The 27,570-nt window shown below is 66.5% G+C and overlaps 1 protein-coding gene across 2 annotated transcripts in view; it reads left to right on the forward strand.

Annotated features, from left to right (window-relative positions):
* The first annotated feature begins 2,024 nt into the window (after nucleotides 1–2,024).
* INPP5A (inositol polyphosphate-5-phosphatase A) overlaps nucleotides 2,025–27,570 on the forward strand; it is a 100,203-nt gene continuing 74,657 nt past the window's right edge. The window contains exons 1-2 of one of the 2 annotated variants that reach the window (XM_036222838.1): nucleotides 2,025–2,330; nucleotides 24,297–24,338. In XM_036222838.1, coding sequence (XP_036078731.1) covers nucleotides 2,256–2,330; nucleotides 24,297–24,338 — 117 coding nt within the window. In that variant the 5' untranslated portion in view covers nucleotides 2,025–2,255. The remainder of the gene's footprint in view (nucleotides 2,331–24,296; nucleotides 24,339–27,570) is intronic. The other variant, XM_016157550.2, reaches the window with a different exon arrangement.

Consider the following 27,570-nt stretch of genomic DNA (forward strand, 5'->3'; position numbering starts at 1 on the left):
GGAACGGCGAGGGGGCCGCCGGTGGGGAAGGCGCGGAGTGCCGTCTTGGGGTGATGAGGGCACATGTGCAGAGAAGCCTGGAGGCTTGGTGCCCAGTGAGGACACCCCAAGATCTGAGGGGTGCCAGGGGCACAGAGCAGGGCCCCCCCCGGCTTTTCTAACTTAGGCGCAGTGTCACAAAAGCGAGTTCGTGTGTGTGCACGTGTGTGCAGGTGCACGTGAGTGCTTCTTGGGCGGGGGACGCTGGGGTGTGAGGGAGAGAACAAGCTGAGGGGTGGGGAGGCAGCGGTGCCACTTTGCAGGAAGGGGGTTCCAGGTGTCCGCAAGACCCCTGCATTTACTGTCCATCACGGGCATCCTGTCATGTGTTGATTTTGTAAAAAAGTAAAATAAGAGAGGCTATGTTAGGCAGCGCCAGCTGCCATGACAACACCCCCGGCCCCATGGCGAAATGCCAGGGTCGCACGGTTCTGGAGACGCCCAGGTTCCTGCGGGAGTCCGTCTCCCGGGTCGGCTCCCTCCTCCTGGCACACAAACGGTGCCTGCTGGCTGCGTGCTCACGGGACCTCTGTCTTTCGTTCAGGGGTGAGAGTGGGTGCCCCGGAGTCTCTTCCTACATGACATTAATCCTGTGGGAAGAGGCCCCACCCTTATGACCTCATTCAACTTTAACTGCCTCCTTCTAGACCCCATCTCCACACGTGGCCACGCTGAGGTTGGGGCTTCAGCCCAACCTATGAACCCTGGTGGGACACTGTTCAGTCCATTGCCCGCATTTGCTGAATTAAACACTGGGTTTTGGTGTTTAGGCCGTGCCACTGTAAGCAGGATCCTCCGATGGATCGATAAGTAGAGGTAGTGCCTTCCTTCCTGAGGATGGGTGGCCCATACAGCCTGCTGGGCAATGCCCCCCAACCCTGGCTTAATAGAACACGCACATCTCCTGATAAAATGGGGCACTGCTTTACTTGGAAGCTGAAGGCTGGCCTTGAAAGAGCCTAGGGCCAGGGGCTGTTTCTTCTCCCAAGCACTCTCCATCCCTAAATTGTGAGGACATAGTTCTGGGAGTGACCCTGTCCAGCTGTGTGGCGACTATGAGCATTGGAATAGCGCCCTGTGCAAATTGAGAAGGGGACAAGTGTCCCATACTGTCGACATCTCAATGTGAAAACTGCACTGAGGATGTGTAAGTGTTGTAACATTAAACATTGTTGACAGTGTTGAATACTTGTATCTCTTGGGTTGCACAAAGTTACTTTGGGCAGTTTATTCATTACCTTTTGTAAGTGTAGGTGTCAAGACATTTAGGATTACAAACGTGGAGACCACTCGTTTCCAGGGGCCGCCTAGGTGTGTGCGCAGGCGAGTCCTCAGCTCTCGCCCCTGCACCCCAACACCGGGCCTCGCCCAATTCTCCTGTCGCGCACGTCGTGCCCCACCCAGGTCACCGTTGCCGTCTGAACCCTGACGGGTCTGTCTGGGCTGAGCCCCACGAGGGCCCGGACACAGGCTCCAGCTCCAGTAGTGCAGCGGACCTCCACCGGCACTGCACACACCACCACCTACCGCAGGGAGAGCACGGGGCCCAACCAAGACACCGAGCCGCGCGCGGATCCTTTAAGAGGGGCCGTGCAAGCCGGGTCGTGACGTCGCAGCAGTGCGGGGGGGGGGGGGGGCAGAGTCAGCGCGCCGCCGCGGCTCGGGGAGGACCAGGGTGGGGCGGAGCGGCGCTGACTGACAGATGCGCAGCCCAGAAGCGGCCCGGGGCGACGCTGGCGCGACCCGCGCAGGCCCCGCCCCCGCGCAGGCCCCGCCCCGCGCAGGCCCCGCCCCGCGCAGGTCTTTCCGGCAGCCCCGCCCCTCCCAGGGCTTCGCGCAGCCCCGCCCCGCCCGCGCACGCCCCGCCCCGCCCCGCGCAGCCCCGCCCCGCGCAGCCCCGCCCCACGCACGCCCCGCCCCGCGCACGCCCCGCCCCCCGCCCGGGGCGGGCCTCGGCTGGGCGCTCGGCGGCGGCGGCGGCGGCGGCGGCGCTGCGGGACTCTGGCGGCGGCTCTGCTAATGGCTGCGCGCCGGCCGCGGTGAGGCGCGGGCGGAGAGCGACGGGCGCGGGCCGCGGAGCAGCCGGAGCGAGCGAGCGCGCGGCCGGACCCCGGCCAGGCCCGGCCCGAACCGCCGAGCCCGCGATGCGCCCCGGGGCCGCCCCCCGGCGCAGCTGACGAGCGGCCCGTGGACACCGGCCGGCCGGCCAGGCCACGATGGCGGGGAAGGCGGCCGCCCCGGGCACCGCGGTGCTGCTGGTCACGGCCAACGTGGGCTCGCTCTTCGACGACGTAAGTGCCGTGGCGGCGCGGGACCCGGCCCTGAGCCCGGAACCCCGGGACCCCGGACCCGGACGCTGAGCCCTGGGACTCTGGAGTCCCGGACCCCGACCCCAGTTCTGAGCCTTGAGATCTAGACCCTGCAGCCCGGCCCTGAGCCCGGGCCCCTGGGACTGAGACCCCGGTGCCCTGAACTCTGCTGCCAACCCCGGCATCCTAGTCCCCCAGACCCAGCCTCCAAACTCCGTAGGCTGAACCGGACCTGAGCCCAGCTCCCTGAACCCCAGTCCTCATCCTTGTCCAAGGTCCCCAAACCCCAAACCTGGCTCCAGCCCTGGTCCTGAAATCTTGACCCTAAAACCTCGGCTCCGAACCGTGGTCCCCAAACCCCAGCTCCTGACTGTGGACCCTCCATGGCCCTGGCCAGTCCGCCTGCCTTCCTATCTGTCACTGACTACGCCTCCTCTAGCTGTGGGCGCCCCACTTTACCCTGTAACTTCGCGTCTCTAGTTCTCTAACAAGGGGTTTCTTGTTGAAAGTCCTGGACGACTTTGCTTCTTTAAGGAAAAAGATGCGCAGAGGCTCCTCATGGCGAGACACAGGTTACTGACTGCCCAAGGCTTTCACCGTCCAGGAGCCTCGGCCCCCGGCTCCCGAGGCAGCCCTCGGGAGATGAGGGAGCCAAGGCTTGGGGGTGCCCGGAGTTCCTGAGGCTGGCTGAGGCCGACCTAGTTTGGCGTTTCAGCCAGGGTGCCACCCGCTGTTGGCGCTTAAATTGCCAACCCAAATAATGCAGACGGCAGCTCCGAGTGGTGTGCTTGTTTAAGAACAGACGAGATGGCACCGACGGAGCCCCTGCCCCCCGAAGTGCGCAGGGGGTGCAGGCCTGCTTGTGGTGTGGACCCCGATCCAAGCATGACTGAGGGGCAGGCTCTTGCGTCTTGCCCAGCCTTCCTCTGCCGGCAGCAACCATGGGCGAGGTGTTTCAGTAAGCTAAGTCACATACTGGCTAGGTCTGATTTCATTAATAAAAGGTAGGCGCTATTTTTGTGTATTTCTTATTTTAACTCCCAGGCGCCCAGGCATTAGACGTCCCTGCTGGACATGGAGTGCTTTTCCTCTGACTTTGTTGCAGCCAACTTTATCTAGTTTCATGTTTGATCATTTTCTTCAAAAGTGCCCGGTCTGGGTGTGTGTCTGTATATCTGGCATTCTATTCTCAGCTTTCCAGTAACATGCCGCTAGAACGTGGTTTTGCTCAGATGATTCAGATCCGTTAGCTGTGGCTTCAAAGCCTCAGAAATGTCAGGAAAATTAAGCGTGGTGGGGCATTTCGGTCTCAAAGGGAAAAGGGTTTTGCTGCGCAAACATTCTTTCCAGTAATCTTTGATTGTGAGTTCCAGCGTTTTTGCTGTTTCCACTGGGTCCACACACTTCTCTCTACTGACATCAAAGTGGAGGCTGAAGTTGCTTTTGTTTAGCGACTCGCTCCCTCTGAATTTTCATCTTTCTGGAAGGCTGTGTGGAATTTTGCATTATGTTTACATCCGGAAGGAACATTCGCTTTGTAAACAATGCATAGGTTAGTTCCACAAGACGTCCTGGGATCCGGGGCTCATGAGGCAGGGTCTGACTGTAACCTGCAGATTTCTTAATGTGTGGAGCAGTCTCGAGGGCAGGGGCGTCCTCCTTCGGTGGCACAGAAAAGTAGCAGGGGCGGGCGTCACCCGTGTTCCGGAGCCTTCCTTAGTTGAGATTTGGTGTGCCTCTTGAGGGAGATACGCTTGGCCGATGAAAGCAGCGAATTCTTGAGCGAAGGAAATTGTAATTCCTTGGTTTATAGTGGGTTTCAGAGACCTGCTCGGTGACTCTGTCTTGGCACAGTGCGCGTGCCGAGGCCCAGGAAGGAGCCCTTTCTTGCCCAGTTTCAGCTTCTCCAAAAACAAGCCCCAGTGTGTGGCCAGGCCGGGGCCTCCCCCGGGGAGGGGGTCTGAGCTGCCGACGGGCCGCCGTGGCGTGCAGACGCTGCTCTCCTGGGCACGAGTGCTGGGCGATGTGTTTCCGCCTTTGTCGTTGGGTTGTCCCCCCATCCCTCTCCCAGAGGGGACGCCGCTGCAGCTCTGGGTGTGGACTTTACCCACGGCTGCGCCCTGGCGCCCTGCGGTCCAGGGCGTCCTGCTCGACAGGCTGCTCTCGCCTGGTCAGCACTCCCGGCTCTGTCGTGTCCCCCAGAGCCATCGGGCCACATGAGTCCCCGCGGAGGCACAGGCGAGGGCGTGGTAGATACCTGCAATACATCGGGCCTCAAAGTTTTGCCTCTTACGTTCTTAAAAATTATGGGAGACCCCAGAGAGTTACGGGCTCTGCGGGTTATAAGGGTCCCTCGTTCCCGTGTTAGTGGGTGGAAACCGAGGAGCTGGATCTGAGGACGTCGCCTTCGCTGCCTGAACAGTGCCCCCCCCCCCATGCACCCCCTGGAAGGCGCCACCGTTCGTTTACTCAGGAGACGGGGTGGGAAGGGAAATCACGTCGTGTTATTGGGACGTAGCTGTGACCAGTGAACTTTTCATCAGGAGTCCTGGGCCCTCACCCTAGGCCCAGGGTCCCGGCTGTGGCCCTACCCGGACCTGCGGCACCGTGACTCTTCCATGCGTGTGGCGACCCGAGATCGCCCTCAGGGGGCCCGGTGGCTGTCTCGGAACGCTGGTCAGACCCGTCGCCTGGGAGGGGTGGCCAGGGCTCCACCCCTATCTCGCGGGAGATGCTGGGTCTCTGGCAGGTGAGGTTCCAGCTTTAGGTTCTTCACATTTTTACCACAAGTGAACTGAGGGTGAGTTCTCCTGGGCTGTGGCCTCAGAGCGGGGTCCCCCTTGCACCAGTGGTCCTATGAGAATCCAGCGCCTGATGACCTGAGGCGGAGCTGAGGTGGTGATGCCGGCGCTGGAGGCGGCTGCGAACACAGACGAAGCTTCGCGTGGCCACCCACTCACTGCCCGCCTCCTGCTGCGTGGCCCGGGGCCCGACAGGCCCGGGGCTTGGGGACACTCGCCTTACGCGATCAGGCTGTTTCTCGGGGAGGGCACCTAGCCAGGTGTTGGGCGCCGAGGGCACAGCCCGCTCCGGGGCATCAGCCTCCATCCTGCGCCAGCGGGCTCTGCTCGTGCTCCTCGGCGGGTTCCAGTGCCCCCCGGAAGCCCCCGGAACCCCACGCCCTCTAGCCGCTTCCTTGCACTCCCGCCGCACGCCGTCTGCCATCCCGGCCGCCGCCTTCAGCTCTTCCGCGTGGTCCGTCCCCCGGGCTCGGCGAGGCCACCGGGACCTCGTGCTGCAGGGCCACAGCCAGGCCCTCCCCCCGCCCCGCGCGGCCCCTCATGGCTGGCTCCCCTGCTTCGTCCAGGACTGTTTGCTGGCGGCTTCGCTGAGACAGCGTCCACACAGCACGTGTTTTGCCGAGGCGTCCACTCCAGTGGCCTGCCGGATTCACACAGCCGTGCGACGCTCACCAGCCAATTTTAGGGCGTTGTTTTGGCACCTGAAAAGGAAATCGCGTGCCTCGGCGGTCCCTCTGCCCCCGCGTTGTCTCCGTCTCCCTCGAACCCCCAGGCCTGGGAACCGCCGTCTACGGTCTGTCTCTCGGCGTTTGCCTGTTCTGGATGGCGTCCCAAGGAGTCACGCGTGGCCTTTGCGTCTGGCGACTTCTGCCGGCGTGTTTGCGGGGTTCGCGTGCTGTCGGGAGCGTCGGTGCCGCATCCCGTGTAGGTCTGAGCCCGAGCCTCCTGCGTGGACCCCGCAGGGTTTGTCGCCCGCCGTCCGCGATGGAGCCCCGGGCTGTCTGGAACAGCGCTGCCGCAGGCACCTGTGGATGGCGCCCTTTCTCCTGGACACACACCTGAGGGGCGACTGCGGGTCTTCGCCGACTCCGTGCTGCGCCCCTTGAGGCACTGCCGACTGGTCCCCACGGCGCCTGCGCCGGCTCGCAGTGCCCCCCCCGCCCCCCCCCCCCAGGGTTCCGGTTTCTCCACGTCCTCCCTGTCCTCTTATGTCTCTTGTCAGAGACTTTTTCCCCGCACGCCAGCATCTGGCTGTCGTCCTGACGCCCACCTCCCGGCACCCTGCCCTTTCCAGCCCCGCTCACCTCCTGCAGCTCCTCTCGGCTCAGGCTTTAAGTGCTGGCCACGGGTGGGCGCTGGCCAGTGGTCCTGCCCACCTTGCTCTCTGGGGCCCTGGTCCCCTGGGGATGGCCTGTGGCTGGAGGGGTCTCGGCATTTGTGTGTGTGTGTGTGTGTGTGTGTGTGTGTGTGTGTGGCCTTCCTGCCTCTGAGCTGAGGTCTCTGTGGGAATCGGGTCCACTGGCTGAGTTTGAGACTCTCTTTATAGATGGGGACCTGCCTGTCCCCGCGGTGGCAGCATCGGTGGCCCCGAGTGCGGGCTGTCACGGGGCTGCCCCCCGCGAGCCAGGAACCCACATCTGCGCCTGCCGCACCCCCCCACCCCTCAGGCTTCGCACTCTGCCCTCCCCCCACGCGGTCAGGGTCGGAGGGCTGCATGGCAGCGATGTGCTTGCCGGCCACGCCGGCCTCCCGGTCCTCCGCCGGTGTCCGTGGCCTCCATCGCGGCCGGCTGGCCTCCGAGCGCCCACATTCTGTCCTGGGGGTCTCCCTCTTGCACGCAAGGCTGGCCCTCCAGCGCTGTGGGAAGGCTTAGGTTACAGGACGGGGAGGCGCTTTTTCAATTTTAAGTGTTAAACATTCTGCTTGTTTGAATCCAGCTGGAGGACAGTGACATGCCCACCACGTCTCAGCCCGGGTGACTCCGAGAGGCCACATTCTGGCAGCACGTCCTGAGAAAGATGTCCCCCTCAGCAGCGTGAGCCCTTCTCAGGGGTGGGGAGGGGCCCCTGCTGCCCCCCGCGGGGGTCCATCCCCTAGTGTGAGGCCGGTGTCATCGGGGAAAGAGGCCTGAGCTGGGGGCTTCGGAGGTGACAGAGACTGGACGAGGCCTGCCTCCCGCGGTGGCCCCTCTAGAGCCCACCGACCGGAGGGGAGATGGTGGGGGATGGTGCGGGGGGTGGGGCGTGGCGAGCTTACTGAGGGGTGATGAAGCCATGGGTGGGCGTGGTCCAGGAGCGGGGGGCGGGGCAGTGGGTGGAGGGGCGCGTCAGCGGGGCGCCGTGCCCAAGGCCGGTCTCAGTGCTGTGCACGCAGGAGCCTCCTGTCTGCGTTCGGACTGGCTGTCGGGGGTCGCGAAGCCATCTGGGCTCCAACCCTGCCTCTGCTTGGGTTTCCCCGCAGTGGACAGGAACAGGTCCACCCCATCCTGGGAGCATGGCCTTGGGGTCGGCCTCTTACTCATGGGCCGTCATGACCTTGGGCTTGTCCTCTCAGGCCATTCAAGGTTCTAACAAGGGCCTAGGGCCCCTCTGGGGGCAGGGGGAGGCGTGGGCTACAGACTGCACTGCCCCCCTGTCTGAGCTAAGTGCCTGGCTAGTTGGGGCTGTTTCCCTGAGCTCCCGCCCCGTCCACGCTGCCCCCGCCCTGGCCGCAGAGCCCAGGAGCAGGTGTCGGGGGCTGCGTCCCGGAGGTTGGGGGTGCCGTCCCCTCGGCAGGGTGCAGCCCTGGCTCCGGCCTCCAGGCTCACTGGCCTGGGCCGGGACAGCCTCCTCTCTGCCCCGCAGCTCAGGGCCTCCGAAGGAGCAGCTCTCACTCCAGGAACCGGCGGAGAAGCAAGAGCAGGGGGCGCAGCGTGGGCCCAGGCCGCGGAGGGGCGATTCTGCCTGCGAGGCCCAGTGCGAGGCCACACGGCAGGGTCCGCGAGGACACACGGTGACACAGGAGAGCGTGGGTGCTGGGGCGGGCTCCGCCTTTTGTCACGGGTGACCCTGCGCGCGTGGTCTAATGCCTGCTCGTGGGACAGGAAGACAGGAAGACCGCGGCTTGGCAGTGGTCCCAGGAGGGGCGCGCGCCCTGGCAGGTGGGAGGCCTCGCGCCGTCGGGGCCTCCCCGGTGCCGCCTTCGAGAGCGTCTGGCCTTGGGGCGGCAGCCTCGTTCTCACTTGCGTCCAGGCCGGAGCGGTGCTCGGGCCACCGGGTCGGTCTAGCAGCTGTCGGAGAGTGCGCTTTCCTTGGCTGTGGCGATGGGGCGGGCGCGTCGCACACTGGCCCGTGCCTGCAGCGACGCGGCGCCCGGCTCCCGGGGCGGGACGCGCTCTCCCGCTGCGGTGCCCCCCCCGCCGGCCTCCCCCGGGGCGCCCGGGCCCCCTCGTGCCGGCAGGCAGGGTTTCAGCCTCTCTTCCGGGCACAGATCCTTGTCACCAGCTCTGCGACGGCTTCTCCTTCCCCTCCCTGAACTGGTGACGAGCCGTGCGTTTCTGTCACGTTAGTGTTCACCGTTGACGGAGATCTCGTCACGTGACATTCCATTCGCAGAGGCAGGGCAGGGAGTGGGGGTCCGCGCAGCTGGCTGTGGGAGCAGAGCATGCTCAGCTATGGGGCAGCAGCAGAATTGGAGCCGCTGGGTTCCTGGACCCGCAGCCCGTGGGCAGAGTGCGGGGGCGGGGTCGGCACCCCTCCCGGGCAGTGGCCGCGGCCACTGCCTCCCTCCCACTGCCCCTGCAGCGAGTCCTCCCCTCCCAGCGTGGGGCATGACGGCCTGGTCACTGCCCCCTGCCACTGGCCTCGCCCCCTGGTATGGGCTCAGGGCCTGAGGCATCCCCTGTGGGCCTCCCTGGGGGGCGGTTCTGCGGGGCGCTCACCTGGTCAGCCGAGACCGTCCAGGTGGAGAGTCTGTGAATTGGCAGCAGAGCCGAAGTTGCATGGGGTGGGAGGTTCAGCCTGTCCCCTGACAAGGGCCGAAGGCCCCTCAGGCCCATCCTCTTCCTGATAGGCATGTGGCTGTCCCGGTCTGGGCTTGTCTGGTGTGGACGGTGCCATTGCAGGATGGCAGAGGGCAGGGGTCAGAGCCGCTGTTTCCAGCAACTTTGTGTTGGGGTGATGGAGCCGGTACCACTGGGCCCTGTTTCTCTGTTCAGGGTGTCGGTTTCTCTGGTGGGCACGGGTGTTCGGGCCGCGCTGGGCTGCGCTGGGCCGTGCTGGCCAGACCGGCCGGCCTCTGCTCTCTCCATCGGACTTGGCATCACAGGGGCTGTTCCTGCCAGACCTGGTGGTCATCTCTTTGCCCGCCCGGCTGGCCCACATGGCAGGCAGCCTTTGAGGAGGCCTTTGAGTGTGCGGCCTGCCCTCTTGGGCCTATCCTCCACTGGGCGAGGGCGTGCTTGGGCCCTGCGGCCCACTGGCGGAGAGTCCGGCCTGCGTGGGAGGGACTGCTCTGGGTCCTCCTGGGCCAGCAGCTTCGCTAGCCTGGCCCCCAGGGCAGGTGAAGGAGGATGGGGCCTGAGGGTGCTATGGGGCAGCTGTCCCAGCCCCAGCTCCGAGCACCCTGCCTTGCTTGCTTAGGCGTTTGGATGACCGTTGGGGCTCCCTGCTGGCTCTGTAAGGGGCAGGAATGAGGCTCGGGCCAGGGAGCCCGACCCCGTGGATGAGCCTGGTGAGTGGTCAGTGCCTTTCAACCCTCAGGCGACCTGCAGAGTCCCGGGCAGCCTGAGCGGCAGCCGTGGGAGGGGGCAGCAGTGGCCAGACCCACGCGCCTCGGGTCGCCCGAAGGTGCCCTCCGGGCCCGGGCGGGAGCGGGTGCGTCGGTGAGCACCTGCCGTCCAGTCCGGCAGCGTCTGCTCGGCCTCCGTGCTCCTGTGCCGCAAGCGGGGGCGGCTGGGGACTGGCTTTCGGATGGACTAACTCCCTCGAGAGTGACGTCTGTCCCGCTAACAAAACGAGTCGGTGGGGACCTGCGCGCTGCGTTTATTTTTCCCTCTTCACCGTCACGGTCTTTCGGCTCCGTTGCAACTTCCTGTTTGTGCTGCAGCGTCCTGGGAGCCCCGCCGCTGCGTCCAGGTGGGCGGTGGGGGTCGCGGCTGTGGGTGCTGCAGGTGGAACGTGGGCGAGCGGCGGAGACCGACCTGCCCAGGAGACAAAGTGGCGCCCGGTGGCCAGTGTGGTGACCAGGCAGCCCCCGGGCCAGGCGGGCCTCCTTCCTGCCCCCGCGGCGGCTGGGGACGCCCGGGGCTGTCAGCGGGGGCGTTCCAGGGCAGGCGGTCTGGGCTCCAGGCGGGCCGGGGGGCAGCGCCCCCACTCCCGGCCTCCGGGTCCTGGGTGGCTCTGCCGAGCCGCCCAGGTTCAGCTGCAGGGTTTAGGTGTGTGGGTGACGAGGCATCCAGGGGGCCTCGTTTTCAGGGACTGTTAACGGCTGGTCCTAGCAGCCTTGGGCTTTCCAGCCTTGTTTTAGGGAACTCCTCAGGCCTGGGCCCTTTCTGGGGCCGGAGGCCCAGCCAGGTCCCCTGGGGCCTCCCAGTGTGGCTCTCCCACCAGCAGTCTGCCTGCATGGGCGTCCTCCGAACCGGCCGGGCACTGGGAGCAGCTCGCGGGCTCCCGGGCGGCCCTGAAACCCCCGCTGTGCTGCTGCCTTCCCTGGCCCGCAGTTTCCCACGCCTCCCCCGCGAGGCCTGGTCCCGAGGCGGGGGAGGGCTGCAGGACCCAGCCTGGAGGGCGGGCGGTCCAGGGCCAGAGGAGACGGGGGCCCTGGGGCCGGGCCAGGACGGGTGAGGACAGCAGGGGCCCGGGGTCGGCGTCCTGGACGCCGGGGAGGGCTGTTCCGAGGAGGGCATGCTGGGGTGTGAGGAGGGGCCTCGGGCCCCAGGACCAGCAGGCCAGGCGGTGGTGCCCGGATGGAGTCCCAGGGTGCCGTTGGGCTGTGCCTCCAGGCGTGGCTCCCGCCCTTCTCGTCCCGCCCTTCTCGTCTCGCGGGACGTGGGACATGGGAGAGGCCCAGACACCTCAGGGCAGCGAGGCCTCGCACCCCAGCGGCCGGCTCGGGGCTCGTGCCTGGTCCCCGAGCTGGCCGGGCTGCCAGGCGTGGCAGGAGGCCGGCCGGAGGGTGACCTGGGCACTGAGAGGCGCCCTGGGTGCGGAGCCCGCAGAAGGGCCCGAAGGCGTTGGAGCGTGGGAGCTGGCCAGAGGAGGGGGCGGGGCCGCTCGGGAGGCCGTGTGGCCGCCGTGCGCGAACCCCGTTTCCTCAGTGCACCGGGGCTGCAGCTCACGGCCCCGCTTCCCCGGCCGTCAGGGAGGCGCGGGGCGCCGCGTGCCGCCCGCCAGCTCCCCGCACCCTCCCCAGCGCCGTGCTCCCCGAGCACCGCTGGTATTTTTTTAGCTGCTGATAAGTGAGTCAGTCCGGAAGGGGAAGGAGGGGGGCTCGGGGCCGGGGCCGAGGCGCTCAGAGCACGTCGGGAGATGCCCCCGGGGAGGACCGGGGCCCGTGGCGGGTGCGAGGGGCCGCTGTGGGGGGCCCCCGAGGAGGCGACGGCGGCTGCGGGGCACCAGCACGTGCACTTTCCATTTCTGGCTGTAATGTAATGAAGCCCCACCTGGGGAGAACGTGAAAAACTTACCCTAGTTTCTGGGAGAAAAGTCACGCCTGTGAGCCCTGATGGCCTCGAGAACGTTAGTTTTCTATAATGAGAAAATTCGGCGGAGCAACCCGGAAAGGCCCGCTGCCTGCCTCGTCCGTATCCTGCGTGACACGCGCATCGCCCTGAACGGGCCGTGTGACCACAGAGTGACTTCGAGGACGGTCCTGTGACGGTCGCCCGTGAGGGTCGTGCGCTGTGGGGGAGGAAGCCGCCCAGCGTCGGGGGAGAGTCCGCACGCGCTCCCTCCCGGGCTCCGTCTCGGCCCCAGCAGCCCGGCGCCTTTCGCGGGGAAGGTGCAGCCCCCGGTCTGGGTGGTGCTGACCTGGGGTCCGGCGGGCCGGTCTGCTCCGCGCCCAGACGCCTGCCTCGGCATCCGGTGGCCCGCAGCGCAGAGCGTGAGCGGAGGGGCCCAGGCCAGCCCTGCCTTGCCGCAGACGAGCCCGAGCCCTCCGTGCCGGGGCTGCTGCGCGCACGGCCCCCGGCAGCACACCGCGGGGCGGTCACCCGTGCCCCCTCCTCGCGCCGCGAGGTTCGCCCTGCGCTTTCGCTGCCGTGGGACTCCCTGCGGAGTGGACACGCTGAGATGGCTTCGTGAGCGGACGCTTCGGGGCAGAGACAGTGCCTCCCGGTCCTTGCTGTCACAAGGCGGGGCACCAAGCCCTGCCCTCGCCTCGTCGGGCACATGGGTGGCGTCCCGGGCACCCGTCAGGAGCTGCTCGCTGGGGCCGGTGTGAGCTGCCGCCCATGTGCCCAGAGTGTGCGCCTCCCTCCGCCCGAGCCCCACTTCCAGGGGGTGACGGGGCGCGTGGACACGGGGGCTCACGGGAGCCGAGCCTCGCCGCGCCCCCGCCCCACACTGCGCCCTGGTGCCGCGCGAGTCCCCTTCCTCTCGCCGCGCGCCATCTCGTGGTCTCTGATGACAGACCGGCGCCGTGCGCACGCAGGGGGAGAAGCGCCTGGTGGCCGGACGCGGCCTCGCCTCCCCCGAGGGCCAGTCCCCCGAGGGCCAGTCCCCCGAGGGCCAGTCCCCTGAGGGCCAGGCTCCGCCGGTCGCGGCCGCGCGCCGCCCCAGGGCCTGCGTCGTGGAGCTGCACGTTGCCGTCGGAAGCCCGCGGCTGGCCGCGTTCCTGATGGTGTCGTTCACCAGGTGAGACACGGCGCGGCTCCGTGGGCGCCCGTGCGCGGGCTTTGGGGAGCACACGTCGCAGACGCCGAGCCGTGGGGGGGCTGGGTCACCCGGGGAGTCTGCACGCGTCCGCGAGGGACCGCCGGGCCACACCGTTGGCGCCCTCGCTGGCGGGCGGGCCGGCTCCCCGCGGCCGGGGCGGCAGAGGACACCCTGCCGTCCAGCGTTCTCACGTGCCCGATCCTCGGCCCGTCCGCAGCCGCTCAGTCGTTCAGGTTCCCCGCGCGTCCCGGGCGCTGGCCTCTTGCCAGACGCTCTTCCCGTTCCGCGCCTGTGTCTTCTCGTTCCTGGGGCGTCCTCGGAGGGACGCGCGTTGCGGGTCTTGCCGACGTCCGGCGTATCTGCTTCTGCTGTGGTTTCGTGCCTCGGACGTCACATCTAAGAAGTGTCCTCTCTGTGTCTAACGCAAGGTCACCTTTACCCCTCCGGTGTCTTCGAGGCCTGGTTCTAGCTCTCACGGTCAGGCCTTTGAACTTCCTCGAGGTTGTCTGCGTCTCGGGTGCGAGGTCGGGTGCGAGCTGTGTCTTTGGCACGTGGATGTCTCGCTGTCCCTGCGCTGTGGTTTGGGAAGGCGGCTCTTCCCCCGACGCGCCGTGGTGCCCGTGGACAGCACACAGGCTCGTCTCCGGACTCTCCGTCCTGCTCCTCGGCCCTGTGCGTCCTGTGGCTGCAGCACGCGGCCCTGGCGCCTGCAGCTCCGCGTGAGCCTCGCCGCCTTCTCCTCCGCTCCGGTCGCTCCCGCGGCCGCGCGAGCTTGCGGCCGGCGTGCTGGCCTCCCCGGCAGCGGCGGCTGGCGCTCTGGGCGGCTGTCGGCGCAGCGCACTTCAGCATTTGCCCGCCGGGGCGTGAAGGCCGGGCGTCTCCCACTTATTTAGGCCGTCTTTAATTTCTCTGAGGACGTTGGTCGTTTTCAGGCGTGTACTTCTGTTTGTTTCTGCTGTTTTTCTTGCTGTCAGTCTGCTCAGATCTCCTGTACACCCACACAGTGCACACCCATACACGCACACGCACGCACGCACGCAGCGCACATCCACACACGCACGCACACGTCCACACACACACACGCACAGAATCCACAGTCCCGATAGCGAGCAGGACGAGGTCCTTCGGCAGGTGTCAGTGTGTCCGCCGTGTCCCAGGCTCCAGGACGTGCTGTGAGCACAGTCTTCGTCTTTGAGCAGCTGTTACCCCAGCCAGACTCCGAGTCACACTCGTCTTCGGCATGTTCGTTTCCATTCGAAGCGGTCCATTAGGCGGAGCTGCGCGCCCCGTCTGGTCCTCGTGGCTGCATCTGTGCCCACGGCCCTGCCGGCCGCCCCTTGGGTGCAGCTGGCCTGGCCACGTCCTGACGCGGCGCCCAGTCTCCCCGGACACAGCGTTTCACTTTGCCCACGTCCAGACTTGAAGCAGCACAGGCCACGTGAGCGGAGCTCCCCTCCTCTGGAATTGGCGCGTGATAACTCAAGCGCTCGCTCACGTCGCCCGGAGGAGGTTCTACGCGTTGGCTGAACAGGAGACGCTCTGCCCGGCGTCCGCCTGGCCCGTGCGCGCGGGGGCCGCTGAGAGTCCGCGTGTGTCCGCACGCCAGTGCCTGTCCCGAGCTCAGAGCAGGGGTCCGCATTCCACGCAGCTGCACGGGGTCTGCCGCGGCCAGCCGTGCTTGCCAAAGCCTTGCATTTTCCATTTCAAGTGAATTATTAAGAATTCTTGTGAAAAACAATGAGGATTGAAATTTTGTTGTCCCAAATGTGTAAATTTGTGCAAATGTTTGCAAAAAGTGAGACACTAAATAAAGATTGCAATGACATGTCCTTATTTGTATATTTTTTTAAATTCTTGTACATATTGTACATGTGAAAATGTTGGGTTGATTCTTACCACAGTGGATGGTATTAAATTCTAACGCCTTCCACATGCTCTTCTTTTGGGTCGTCATCGGTTCTCTCTGGTTAGAAACAACTTAGGCTTTACTCCCCGCGTCCCCTTACGTGAGGCCGACTTGGGGGGTCCCTGTAAGCAGCCGCTCAGGTGACCGCGGCTGCAGCGGGCCCTCTGGGCACAGGAGCCAGGTTGCAGGAGGGAGCCCTTGGCCACGGGCCGGCGCTCCTGTTTGTGGGCGGACCAGGCCGGACCAGGCGAAGGCTGGAGGCCGAGGGAGGCTGGCCTTCCCCTTAATGGACAGGGGTCTGTGGGGTGCCCCCCCAGCTCCAGGCAGAGGGAGCCCCAGGTGGCGGGCGGCCTCTGTGACTTTGTGGTGCTGAGCAGCCCCCGCCCCCGGAGCCTTGCGGCTGAACAAGTGGTAAGAAGAGTGAGGTGTGGCCGTGTGGGCCCTGGCCTGGGGCGGTGGCATGTGTGGGGACGATGCTGGGGTCCTGGTCCCTGGACGGCAAGCCCGAGGGAGCACCGACGCCGGCCAGGGGCCCCTGTGTTGGGAGTGAGCGACTGAGCCGCGTGCAGCCCAGCCTCGCGGCCGCCACCCAGCTCCCTGTGTGCGGCAGACCTGCTGCTCCCTCAGGGGCCCGGCCAGCCCGGGGCGCTTGGATCCCCAGGACAAGGCCCCGCAGCTGGCAGGCTGGCCTGTCCCGGTGGCCTCGAGGGGCCACTGGCACTCGTCCATGAACTCGCTCTGGCCAGTGGGGGTGCTGCAGACAGAGGCCCCCAGAACCTGGAGGAAGGGCGGCCTTCAGGCCGCTTGCCTGTTGACGTGGCGAGTTGACTCGAAACTGTGAAGCGAGTGACCAAAAGGACGTGACCACATCCCCACCACTTGGAAACCGGGTGAAAGGGGAGGAGAGCAGCGTGCCCCCACTTCCGTAACCAGACCGCAGGCCTCCGCGTGGCCCGCGCTTGGCCTCCCCAGCAGGAGCCGCTCGCCGGGGCCCGCGCCTTCCCGGGAGCACATGCTTGCCCGCCCTCGCCCGCCCGGCGCGGGGCCGGCCGGTCCCGGGGGGCTGCGCTCCGTTGCTCCGGCGGCCGCCAGGGGTCTTCTCGAAGCGGCTGCCGCGCCGCGTCTCACGGCAGCGGGGGACGTGTCGGCCGCCGCGACCCCAGCGGTTCTGACGGGCGCTGCGCGGCGCCTCCATCCGGCTGCCTCCCGGGGGCGGAGGTGCGGAGCCGCCCGTGGTGCCCGCCGGCCGTCCGCGCGGCCCGTGTCCCCGGAACGCACGTGGCCGCGGGAGGACTGCCGTCCTGCGCCGTGTCTCCCGAGCGACAGCCCCTCGCTTTGCTTCTGCCCCCCCTCCCCCCCGGCAGCGCTGCGGCCTCGGGGAGAGGCTCGTGTACCTTTCGCCAAACGTGCTCCTGTGTAGTTTACGTTTCTTGGATGTTTTTGTAAATAGTGTTTTTAAACATTTCATTTTCCAATTGTTTGCTGTCGTCAGGTAGGAATGCAAATGAGTGTGTGGATGTCGACCTCGTAGCCTGTGGCTTGCTCAGTGGCAGCGTTTCGGAGTCCTCGGGCTGTGGCAGCCGTCGGCGCAGGCCAGCGGCCTGCGGTGCACCTGCCCCACAAGGCGCTGGTTCTTGCCCGGCCCCTGCGCCGGGCGGACTCGGGGCGGTGGGCGCGGCCCCCGCCAGCTCCTCTTCAGGGAGAGTTGGGTCGTTCTCCAGCAGGGGTGGCGGCAGCTGGAGGTCGTGTGCTTTTTTCCCTTTTTTAGATGTCCTTTTATTAAACTGAGTAAGTGTTTTTCTGTTTTTCACTTTGCTGTTTCTTTTTTAACCTTGAAAAATGTCGAATGCTGGCAAAGGCGTTTTCTTCAGCTATTGAAAAGACCCTTTCGGTTTTCCCTTTGGTCTGTAGCCACGGCGACTTGCGCTCACTTTTGGGATGTTGGACGGAACCAGCGTCCAGGGCCGAGCCCTGCCCGGCCGCGTCGCGGTCTCTGCCCCGCGTGCTTCGGGGTCTGGGGCACCTTCGGTGGAGACGTGGGCCTGTGACTTCCCCTCCCTGTCGCGCCTTCGAACATCTTCGCCAGGGTTTGGGATTGGGGTCGTGCTGGCTTCACAGAACACACCGGAATGTTCTCTCCCCTGAGGACAAAGGGACCTCAGCAGGCTGGCGCTGCTTTGTCGCAAGGCCGGGCGCCCCGTGGGCCGCTCTCCGCACGGACGGCCTCTGTGCAGAGAGCAGCTTCCCATCCCATAGCGCGGCCGTCCGTGCTCGAAGGAGTTCGCGCTCTTCACCTGAGCTGCCGACGCTGCTCCTAGGGTCCCCTGTCGCTCTGGGCGTCCGCGCTGACGACCGTTGACTCTGGCATTGGCGACGCGAGGCCCTTTTCTCCCCACCGCCCCGCTGGGGGTGGTCGGCCTCGCTGCCGCCCCTGAGAGCCGGCCTTCCCGCCTCGCGAGGTCCTCACGAGGAGGGAGACGGTGCGATGGGGGCCTTGTCCTGGGGAGCCAGCACCGAGGGGCCAGAGGGCCTGCTGGGGGACGTGCCGCGATCAGGGCACGGCTGTGCCCCGTTCCAGCCTCGTGCCCTGTCCTGCTGCGGGGTCTCGCGGCCCAGCCGGCGGGCTCGCGGCTGCGCCTCCACCCGGCGGCTGCTGCGCCCGAGCCCAGGCGACGCCGCCTCACGGCCGTCGCTTGCAGGGGGCCTGGCTCTGCGTCTCGCAGGCCGGTCCGGTGCGTGGTGACTTGTGTCCGGGCGCAGCTACCGGGGAGCATCTGTTGTGCTGGGAGCTCACTGGGCCTCCGTCCCGGGGGTGCGGGTGCGCGGGGCGCCGTCTCTGCGGGACACTCTGGAAGGCTCCTGGAGGCCGAGCCCGCTCTGTCTGGCGGGAGAGGCAGCGGGTCTGAGCTGCCCTCGGGGACCGCCCCGCCGTGGGCTTCGTCCCCTTCCCGCTCGCACCAGGCCCCGCGTGGCCGGAGGAGCGCTGGCCGAGGGGGCAGGGGGGCGTCAGCATGCCGGGCCCCTGCTCCCCGCTGCAGGGACTCGGGGGCGCGTCGCTTCCTTGGCCAAGACTATTTTTAGCCGTGTGTACTTGACCGCACAGACAGGCCGTCTCTCCTGGGGGAGGAAGTGCTCGTCCGCGGGGTCAGCGGCAGGATTTCCTGCGGAACCGCAGCGCTGGCCGGAGGCCCCGTGTCCGCGGCCCGGGGCCGGTGGCTCGGTTCACGGGCGTGCACTCACGAGTGCGGAGGAAGGACGGGGGACGCGGGGAGCGGCTCGTGCACACGCGTCCCTGGGCCCGTGTCCCGGAGCGGGGGGGCGCCCGCGGTGCGGTCAGCCTCTCGCCTGCGGCGCCACCTCCACCCCGCGGGCCCCGGACCCCGGGAGGCCTCCCGACCGTGGCCCTTGGCTTCCAGTGACACCTCCGCTCCCTGTGGCCGAGCGGGCGGTGGCTTCCGTCCTGCAGGTCCCAGAGGCCAAGGGGTTGCCGAAGGTGGGGCAGGGCCGGAATGGGGGCGCCTGGTCCCCAGCCCTGACTGCAGGGGAGCGCCGCCGCGGCACGGGCAGCCGGTCTCTGTCCGTTCTGCACGCTGTCGCCGCCGGCGGGGGGAGGACGTGGTGCCAGGGCGCTCACCCGCCCACCCGCCTCCGGGGCCCGCAACCCCCCGAGCGCTGGCACCAGGGAGGCCGAGCGGGCGTGGACGCTGGGCGGCGTGGGCTCCCGCAGTGCCCGGCGTGGCACCCCTCAGCATCCCGAGGCCGCGCGTCGGGGGCCCGAGGGGCCCACCTTCGCTGCCTCTCACGGGTTCTGAGAAGGACCCAGTCCACACTTTCGGTGTCTGAATTGAGAGGAGGCTTTGGTGTCCAGAGCCCCCGGGTGGCTGACGTAGCCCCGTTTGGATTCGGTGACGTGTGACCGACCTCACTGGCGAAGGTGCCGTGGGTGACAGCAGCCTGGCCCCTGTCCCCTCGTGCTCGGTCTGGCGGCGCCCGGGGCTGGCGGGGCGGGTGCCTTTCCCGGGTCCCCCGGGGGCGCGTGGATCTGGGTCCGGCCCAGGCGGCCCTGGCTGGGTGCACGCGGGCCTGCGGGGTGGGCGCTCCTGGGGCGGCGTGCAGGGCTCGCGCTCGGCACGCGGCCGGAGTCCGGGCTGCAGGGCGCCCGCTGCACTTCCCGGGCGTGACCCTGGGCGTGACCCCGGGCGTGACCCCAGCCCGCGGCGTCAGTTTCTCCTTTTCTCCGGCGCGTGCTCGGGGCTCACGGCCCGTCCGGGCGGCCTCGCCCTCGGCGGGTCAGTCCAGCCCCCCTGGTTTTTCTGCCCTTGAGCTCGTGAGGCGTCTGGGGCACTGGGCTGGAGGGCGTCCCGCCGCCGGGGTCTCTGCTGCTTTCTCCCTGTCCACGCTGGCTCAGACCTTGCGGGCGACGCGCCCAGGCGAGTGCGGGGCGCCCTGCCCCCACCCCGGGGGGCCCGCACCGGCTCTTACCGGACCTGTATCCTCTCCCAGAACTCGTTAAAGATGACTTCTAGGGTGGGTCTGCTGGCCGCGACTCCTTCGGCTTTGTCTGAGGAAGTGTTTTTCCTTCACTTTGGAAGGACAGTTTTGCTGGGTACGTAATTCTCAGCCGATGAGTTTTCCTTTTGCTTCTCCTGCCACCGGAAACGTTTCGCCGCGGCGCCCCCCGTCGAGCTGCCGTGGCGGGTCCTCGGTCCACGTGCCTGAGGCGCTCGCCGCCGCGCCGCGGTCAGCGGCCCGTCTGCCGCCTGCCCGCGCCCGGGTCCCCGGTGTCCACGCCGCTCCGTGCACCACGCGGCATTTGTCGTCGAGTGCGGAGCTTCGCAGCTCTCAGGGCTTCAGACCCCCCCCCCCCGTTACACGCGGGTGGCGTCGCGCCGAGTCGCCTCGCGGTTCTCGCGTGTTCTGGCGTTCTCGGTTCCTCCTCTTTGCGTGTCAGGCCCGAAGGCGCCACGTGCCGAGCCCGGACCCGGCAGCCTCGTTTCCATCGCGCCGTTTGCTTTTTGTTATTTCCAGCGTCTCCCTTTGATCTCTTTGTAGAGTTCGCGTCCCTCCGCTTAGCCTGTTTAAAGCTGGGCCCGTATGAGATAATAGGGCCTGAGGGAGCCAGGCCCCTGTGCGGTTTAATTGACCTGGCAAGGGCGGGCTGTGCGTCCTGTCCGCGGGGCCGTGCGTCCGTCTGCGGGGCCGTGCGTCCGTCCGCGGGGCCGTGCGTCCGTCCGCGGGGCCGTGCGTCCCGTGTGCTGTGGCCGTGAGTCCCATGTGCTGTGGCCGTGCGTCTGTCCGCGGGGCCGTGAGTCCCGTGTGCTGTGGCCGTGCGTCCGTCCGCGGGGCCCTGCTGTCGGAGCTGTCAGCGTTCCTCTGGTGTGGTCACTTTCGTCCCTGGGTTCCCCGAGGACTCTTCGAGAAAGCCTGCGTCTGGCTCCTCCTGTGGCTGGAACCTGCTGTCACACACTCGAGGCTCGTGGGTGTGGTGCCGAGGCGCGGAAAGGGAGTGGCCTGTACTCTCGGTCTGTTGGTGGGCCTGTGTCCCTGGGCTTGAGCGCCCTGCCCCATCCCTTAGGTGAGATGAGATGGCTGCTGGGGGGACACCCTTCTCACAGGGGGGCTGAGGCTCCGGAGTCTCCTCCCCTGCGTAGGAGGCTTTCGTTGTGGACGAATGTCACAACCGTCACGGCCCTTGCCCCGCCACAGCCAGCGGGGATCTTTCTCCCGTCTTCACGTGGGCGAAACCTACCAGGGCGCGGGGCCCGTCTGAGAACCGTGGCCCGAGGAGTTTCGGACTCTCCGGCTCTGCTCCTGGCTTAGCGCAGGTCATCGGATGACCAGGTGCACCTTGCTGCCGCCGGGCCGTGGTCCACAGCCCCCCTGGGGTGGGCGGGGCCTGGCTGGGGGTCTGTTCGCTCCTTTCTCCAGGTTCCAGTGCTGGTTTGCCAGCTCGTTCTCCCCACTTCAGCTCCCCGGTGGGTCCAAGAAGGGCCCTTGGAGGACGGGAGTGAGGACTCGTGAGCTCCTTGCGTGGGAGCTGTCTCTGGAAGGCTGGGCCACCGTGGGGCTGACCGCTTGATCCGCTCGGCATGGTCAGTTGCGTACTGGCTCGCCTGCGTTCGAAGCGTCCGGGCCTCGGGGGGCCGGGCCGTCGGCTGCGCCGTGAGCGTGTTAGGGTGCTGCTGTGCTCCTGCACACGGGCGCTTGCTGGCTCGAGCCCCGCCCTCCTGTGTGTGCCGTGTTTATCGTGTTTGTAAATAGATGTTACGTGTGTTTCACAACTGGGACTTTGGAGTTTCCCTTTCTTCTGTGACCCAGAGCTGTGCTGTCTAGTGATGCGGCGACCGCTTGTAATTAAAACTAAGTAAAACAGAAAATTCAAGTGTTTCGGCACACTGGGCATGTGTCAAGTGCAGGTTTTGCTGGTGCAAACAGAGAAAGTTTCTGTTGTCGGCAAGTCGTGCTGGCCGGCGCTGGTCTGGAGGCTGCAGCGTCCCGAGCCTGGGGAGGCGTCGTGTCGCCTGAGCCGCCCATGCAGAGGCCACCAGCCGCAGGCGGCTTCCGGGCGGGCGCGCGCGCGCGTTTGGGGGTGGGGTGTGTGAATGGTTGGTCTTTTCCTGGCTCATTCACAACAGCCTGTTACGCAGCAGGCGGATGAGGCCGGCAGCTCCCCTAGGGCCGCGGACAGTGCTCCCTGCTCGTCGCTGCCTTTCATCGTGGCATGGCGACTCGTGCTTGTGTAACACGTTGCCGGAGTGTTCTGAGAGCTTCTGCTGTATTTCTTTTCTCAAGCTTAAAGTGAGAGTTAAAGTTAAGAGTTCAAAATACGAAGTAACCCACGATAATCATGTTGAAGTAAAGAAAATAGAAGACAGGGATGTAGCCGTTGCCTCGAACCCCGCCGCTGAGGTTTTGGCGCTCTCCGCATCTTCTTCCTGACCCTGCTGACGACGCTGGGGGACGGTTCAAGGCCGTCGATGGCTCCGGAGGCCGGCGTGGCCTGCTGCGCGCTGCCATCCGCCTCGGGGGGCCCACGCCGGGCAGAGCGGTGGCTCGCGGGCGAGGACGCAGGGCGCTAGGCGGGCCGTGTCCACACGGCCCCCGCCGCGGGTGCCCGTGCCGGCGGGGCTGGCGCCCCCCGTGTCCTGCGCATCTCGGGGTGCAGACTGCTTCCGCGTCTGCACGCCTGCGGCGCGGGTCTCGGGTAGAGCAGACCCAGCGTGACGCCGAGCGTTTTCCATTCGTAAGCGCGGTTCGCCGTGGCCCAGAACACGTTTTGTGGCCGCCCGCCCGCTCGCCGCAGCGGCCCGGCAGGGGCTCCGTCGTCGCTGACCGGCGGTCCTCTCTGGAGCGTGCTGATTGTGAGTCCCTCGTGCATGCTGCTGCGACAAACTTCTCTGTGTACAGAGCCGTTTTGCTGTTTAGAATCACATTTTTTTAGCATCGACATCCAGAAATAGAACTGCACATTTTGAAGGAGTATTTTTAACATTTTCCCAGGCACGTCCACATCTGGATCGTCTCTGTGTTACTCTGCAAGACCATGAGAGCAAATTGGGGGGGTGTTTAAGACAAAGGTCAGGGAGGTGCCTCTGTGACGCTGGTGGCCCCGCATGTGCAAAGCCAGTGCGGCCCGCTCTTCGGGCTGAGAGTATTTCTCCGAGATCTGGTTTGTGTGTTTATCCTTTATTCTAACTGTAGTGGCTTTAAAGATAACTCTGCCATAACCAAACACGGCCGTAGCTCCGAGGAGGCTGGTGCCCACGTGGCCTGCGGGCCTGGCCCAGACCTGCACCTTGGGTGGAGCCGCCGTGTCCCGCCAACCACGAGACCCCAGTCGCCCGTGGGCCTGCAGCCAGCCACGTGAGCCGGGCCAGGGCCCCCGTCAAAGGGCCGGTCTGAGTTCCTGAACTTCTGGGATGTGCGTGCCCAACGAAATGAGTTTGCGTTTGGTCTTGGCAAAGGTGTGTCCTGCATGTGCAGTGTATGCGACGTGTGTGTGTGCACGTGCACATGTGCATGTGCACATCGTTTGTGTGTATTGTGTGCGGCGTGTGCATGTGCACATGTGTGTGCGCGTGTGCACAGCGTGTGCATTGTGTGCGTGTGTGGCGTGTGTGTGTGCGTGTGCAGCGTGTGCATGTGTGGTGTGTGTGCGTGTACATTTGTGCAGTGTGCGTGTGCGCACGCACGCGCACTGCAGTGCCCGAGTCTTTCCGGGTCTGGCCTGCGTGGCAGCGTCCTGGTGCGGCTGCCGCCCCCTCGTCCTCGCGGCGTGGCGGGGGGCGTGTGCAGGCGTGTTCGGGCTGGCTCGCTGGGCGTGGCTGGAGGGCACCCGCCCCTTCCCCCAGGGATGAAGCGCTTCTAGCAGCCCCGATTCACCTCACGGAGGACATTAGTGTGTGTTCCATGCTGTACATTCCGCCATACAAGATTTGAGGCAGGTATCAGGATATCAGGCTATAAATTCAGTCGTGATTTTCAGAAAGTGATGTTTTCCACGCCTCCTCGGGAGGGTGTGCGCCATGCAGGAGCCTTTCTACATGCAGAGCTTTGAGCTCAGGTCCTCAGCGGCAGTGTAGCCAGGAGCTCGTGTTCCCGCTGCCAGGGCCCTGTCCCCTGGTGTGTGCGTGTGGCATGGTGGGACGTGTCCCCGGGCGTGTGCGTGTGGCGTGGTGGGGCGTGTCGCCTGGTGTGTGCGTGTGGCGTGGTGGGCCCTGTCCCCTGGTGTGTGCGTGTGGCGTGGTGGGGCGTGTCCCCTGGCGTGTGCGTGTGGCGTGGTGGGGCATGTCCCCTGGCGTGTGCGTGTGGCGTGGTGGCGCGTGTCCCCGGGCGTGTGCATGTGGCGTGGTGGGGTGTGTCCCCTGGCGTGTGCGTGTGGCGTGGTGGCGCGTGTCCCCGGGCGTGTGCGTGTGGCGTGGTGGCGCGTGTCCCCGGGCGTGTGCGTGTGGCGTGGCACGTGCAGTGACGCTGGGCCCAACCGCACACCTGACGTTTCCTGTCTCGGTCCAGGAGAGGCCGTGGGACTCCCTCTTCTCATCCTTGGGCGTTAGGCTCCGTGGTTTCCATGTCTTGGTGAAGCCGATCACCGCACAGCGACGCGTGTGGCACGTGCCCCAGACATGCTGAGCCGCTGGCGTCTGGGCACCGTCGCCGGGCTCCCGGTGTCCCCGCCTTGGGGTCGTGAGGTCAGCGAGGCCGGCGTGGAAGGGAGGGCGCAGCTCCGTGGCCCGCGGCGTCTTCACGGGGCCGTGCGGCCGCCCCAGCATGGACCCTGGTCCCCACAGTGTGGCCGGCAAGTGGGTCCCCATCGCAGCAGCTTCTGCTCGTCGCCGTCCGGGGCCACGTCAGCGGTCTGACTGTTCTCTTTTTTCTCTTTAATTTACAGCCAGAAAATCTACAGAAGAACTGGCTTCGGGAGTTCTATCAGGTGAGCAGCGCTCGGGCCCACAGCTCGCGCCAGCCGCTCCCGCAGGAAGAGGCTGGTTCGCGGGCTCGGCCTTTCCCGTGCCGCCGGAGGCATCGCACGGTCCAGGACTGACTGGACGGCGTCATGCTCCAGCCACTCAGCCGCGTCCTCCCCCGAGGCCCCTGCAGCTGCCCCCACCCCCGGCCAGGTTCAGGGGACCGGGCGGCGGCATCAGCATTACCAGGGGCGAGGCCCCGCGGGCTCGGGGTGGAGTCGGGCGCAGCAGTGCCGAGGCGGGCGACGGGCACCAGCCGGCACAGCGCGTGGCCGCGAGGACGAGCGCGGCAGGCGGTTCCTGGGTCCTCGGCCGCGAGCGTCCGGCGTGGAGCGTGCTGGGCCCCACCTGGCGTTCGGGAGCTCACTGAGCAGGGGACGCGCGGGCTGAGACCTGGTGGTCGGCCAGGGCAGCGGGGCGACCGGGCTGCCAGGGTTGAGGGTGAGCACAGCCCTGAGGGCCGTCTGAGCGCACACAGCGAGACCGCGCCGCAGCTCCTGCCGCGACCCGGAGACGTGGGCACTGAGGGGCAGGCCCGACAGCAGGGCGCTGGCGGGTCCCGTCCTGCTGAGGTGACAGCAGGGCCCCAGAGGGCCCCAGTGGGCCTCGCCACCCAGCAAGGTCTGTCTCCCGGGCCGTTTGGGGGTGGTGGTCCTCGCTCGCCTGTCTGTCATGCATCGTGGGCCAGGCCCGTGCGTGCTTCTGGGCGGGGACGGACGGCGGGGCCCCAGGCAGCAGTCAAGCGCAGGAGGTCGGGGTCCCGGGAAAGCTCTGGGAGCCGCAGCTGGGAGCCGCCGGAGCGGGGTTCCTGGGCGTGTGTGCGCACGCGGCGCTCCGGATGGCTGCGGGCCCGACCCCCGCATGCCGCCTGCCCACGCAGAAGCCCGCTGCCCGGCTGAAGCGGGTCAGCCTGGGGCAGGGCAGCTCCCCTTCCTGCCAGGCGCCCACCCCAGGGCCGCCCTCCAGCCTGGCTCCGGCGCCCGGCTCCGCTGTCCGGGCGAGGACAGCGCCGTGTCGGGACCAGGCCCTACTCGCTCGTCTGTCCGCCCGTCCGTGGTGGCTTTGGACGGTGCATGTGTAGCGACTATCAGGGCTCGGGGCCGGCGGCCGGGGGTCCTGGCGGTGCGGCCCCGAGGGAGCGTTCAGGAGGCTGTCAGCATGTGAGGGCGTCGTGGGGAGTGGGAACCACCCACGGCTCTGTGCTCTGCGGAGCCACCACGGTCTGAGCTTGTGGCCTGTGTCGTTTGCTTGTTGATTCATCCACCTCTCCCACTGGAAGTGCAGGCTCCCCTCTGCCGCGGACAGGACGCGCGGGTCCCCCAGACTCCCACGTCGCAGCCTCACCCCCAGTGGGGCCTTCGGGAGGTCACCAGGGTTAGACGAGGTCGTGAGGGGGGGCCCCTGGAGGGGTCGTGCCTGCAGGGAAGGGGAAGGGGGCACGGCTGGAAGGGGTGGTGCTGGGGGGCAGACACCCCCTCGGGAGCCCCCATTGCACTTTGGAGGGACAGCCGGGGTGCTCCAGCATGGGAGGAAACACCCCTGGGGGCGGCCGCGGGGAGCTGGGCTACACAGGGCCCTGGTGCTGGGCCGGGTCCCAGCTCGGTCCCTCTGGCCGCGCCCTCCATCGGCAGAGGTGGTGAACTGGCTCGGGGCTCTGGGCGCAGGCCCCCCGGGCACCTGGGCATGTGGCCTGTCACATGAGCTGAGCAGTTCCTCGTTGTATATCAGTCAGGAAATTGCACAGAGCAGGGAAGTATAAATAACCCGCCCCACCCGCCTCTGGGCCCACGTCCACGCCCTGATGTCGCTGGCGGTGACGCTGGGGTTTGGCATCCTCCCTCCGCAGGCCACAGACAGTGTGTTTCTATAGCCTGCTCCTTTGGGGGTAAACTGGGAAGTCTTTCTTTGTAAATTAACATACATCATCCATTTTAATGGCTTCGCAATATTTCATTGTATGGCTAAGTCGTTGTTTACATTAAAGTCATCTTTCTATCAACGGACCGTAGGCCGTTCGAGTTTAGAGTAATGCTGCAGACAGATTTGGGACATATAATTTTGGCTCCCACGACTGTAAACGAGCAGGTGTCGAGGGTCTTTATCACTGGTCAGTGGGAGGGCCGAGGGCCGAATCTGCTGCACAGGCCCAGACCGGCCCCCAGGTGGCCGCGCTCCACGGAGGCCGCCATCAGGAGCCACCTGCGTTGCCAGTGCGGGGGCTCCACGGGGCTGCGAGCAGCTCAGAGGCGCGCGCAGGCAGAGACGGCCTAGTGGGGAGCTGACCGACACCCCGATCCTGTGACAAACAAATCTGCCCCAGCTCTCACGGAAGGACAGGCCCCAGACCTAGCCTCCTGCCCCAAAGGAGTGAGAGCCCAGGACTCAGTGACCTGCGGTTTCAAGCCCAGGCCGCCCAGGGCAGTGCAGCCGAGTGAGGGCCGAGGGGTCAGCCTGCTGGGCGCCCGGCGTGCCGCCCGGAGAGGGTTTCCAGGTGAGTGTCCTGCAGGGGAAGTTCACAGTTCTGTTGTTTACATCCAGTCAAAGATCACCAGGCGGCCGAGAGGCAGGCGGGGCGGGCGCCGGCGCCAGGTGTGTGGCCGCGCGGGGCCTGCTGCTGCCCGCGTCGGCGCGTTTCTCCTCTTTCGCCGAATGCTGCTCCGGTGTCTTCCTTTCTTCTGATAACTTCAGGTATAATTTGCTCCGCTAGATCTGATTTTTAAAGGTACGAGACGAAAATGACCAGTTTCAGAAATTTCACGTGGGACACCACTAAAAATCTTGCAGCATTCAGACGATAATGTGGGAAATATGAACAGCTTCATGTCAGTAAATTTGAAAACTCATACGAAAGGAACGTACTTTCGGAAAGATAAAGTGTCTCGGCTCAGCCAGGAAGCAGTGAACAGGCTCGGCGGCCTTCCGCCCCGCACGCCCCACAGAGCGCGCCCCGGGACCGGGCGGTTTCACCGGCGGGTGCTGTCAGACGCTGAAGCCAGAAGCGGTGACAGTTGTGCGGAGGCTTTTCGAGAAGCCGGAAGCACGAGCAGCCCTTGCCCACGCGTCCCGCGACGCAGGCCCCAGCCCGACGCCAGAGGCAGACACGTTCCGCGACCACACGCGGCGCCAGAGCCTCCGTGACGCAGACGCAGAACTTCAGAGAGCTGTGACCCCCAGACGGGCGTGTGCATGGACGCGGCG

The sequence above is a fragment of the Rousettus aegyptiacus genome, unplaced genomic scaffold (assembly GCF_014176215.1).
Source record: "Rousettus aegyptiacus isolate mRouAeg1 unplaced genomic scaffold, mRouAeg1.p scaffold_m13_p_6, whole genome shotgun sequence".
Lineage (NCBI taxonomy): Eukaryota > Metazoa > Chordata > Mammalia > Chiroptera > Pteropodidae > Rousettus > Rousettus aegyptiacus.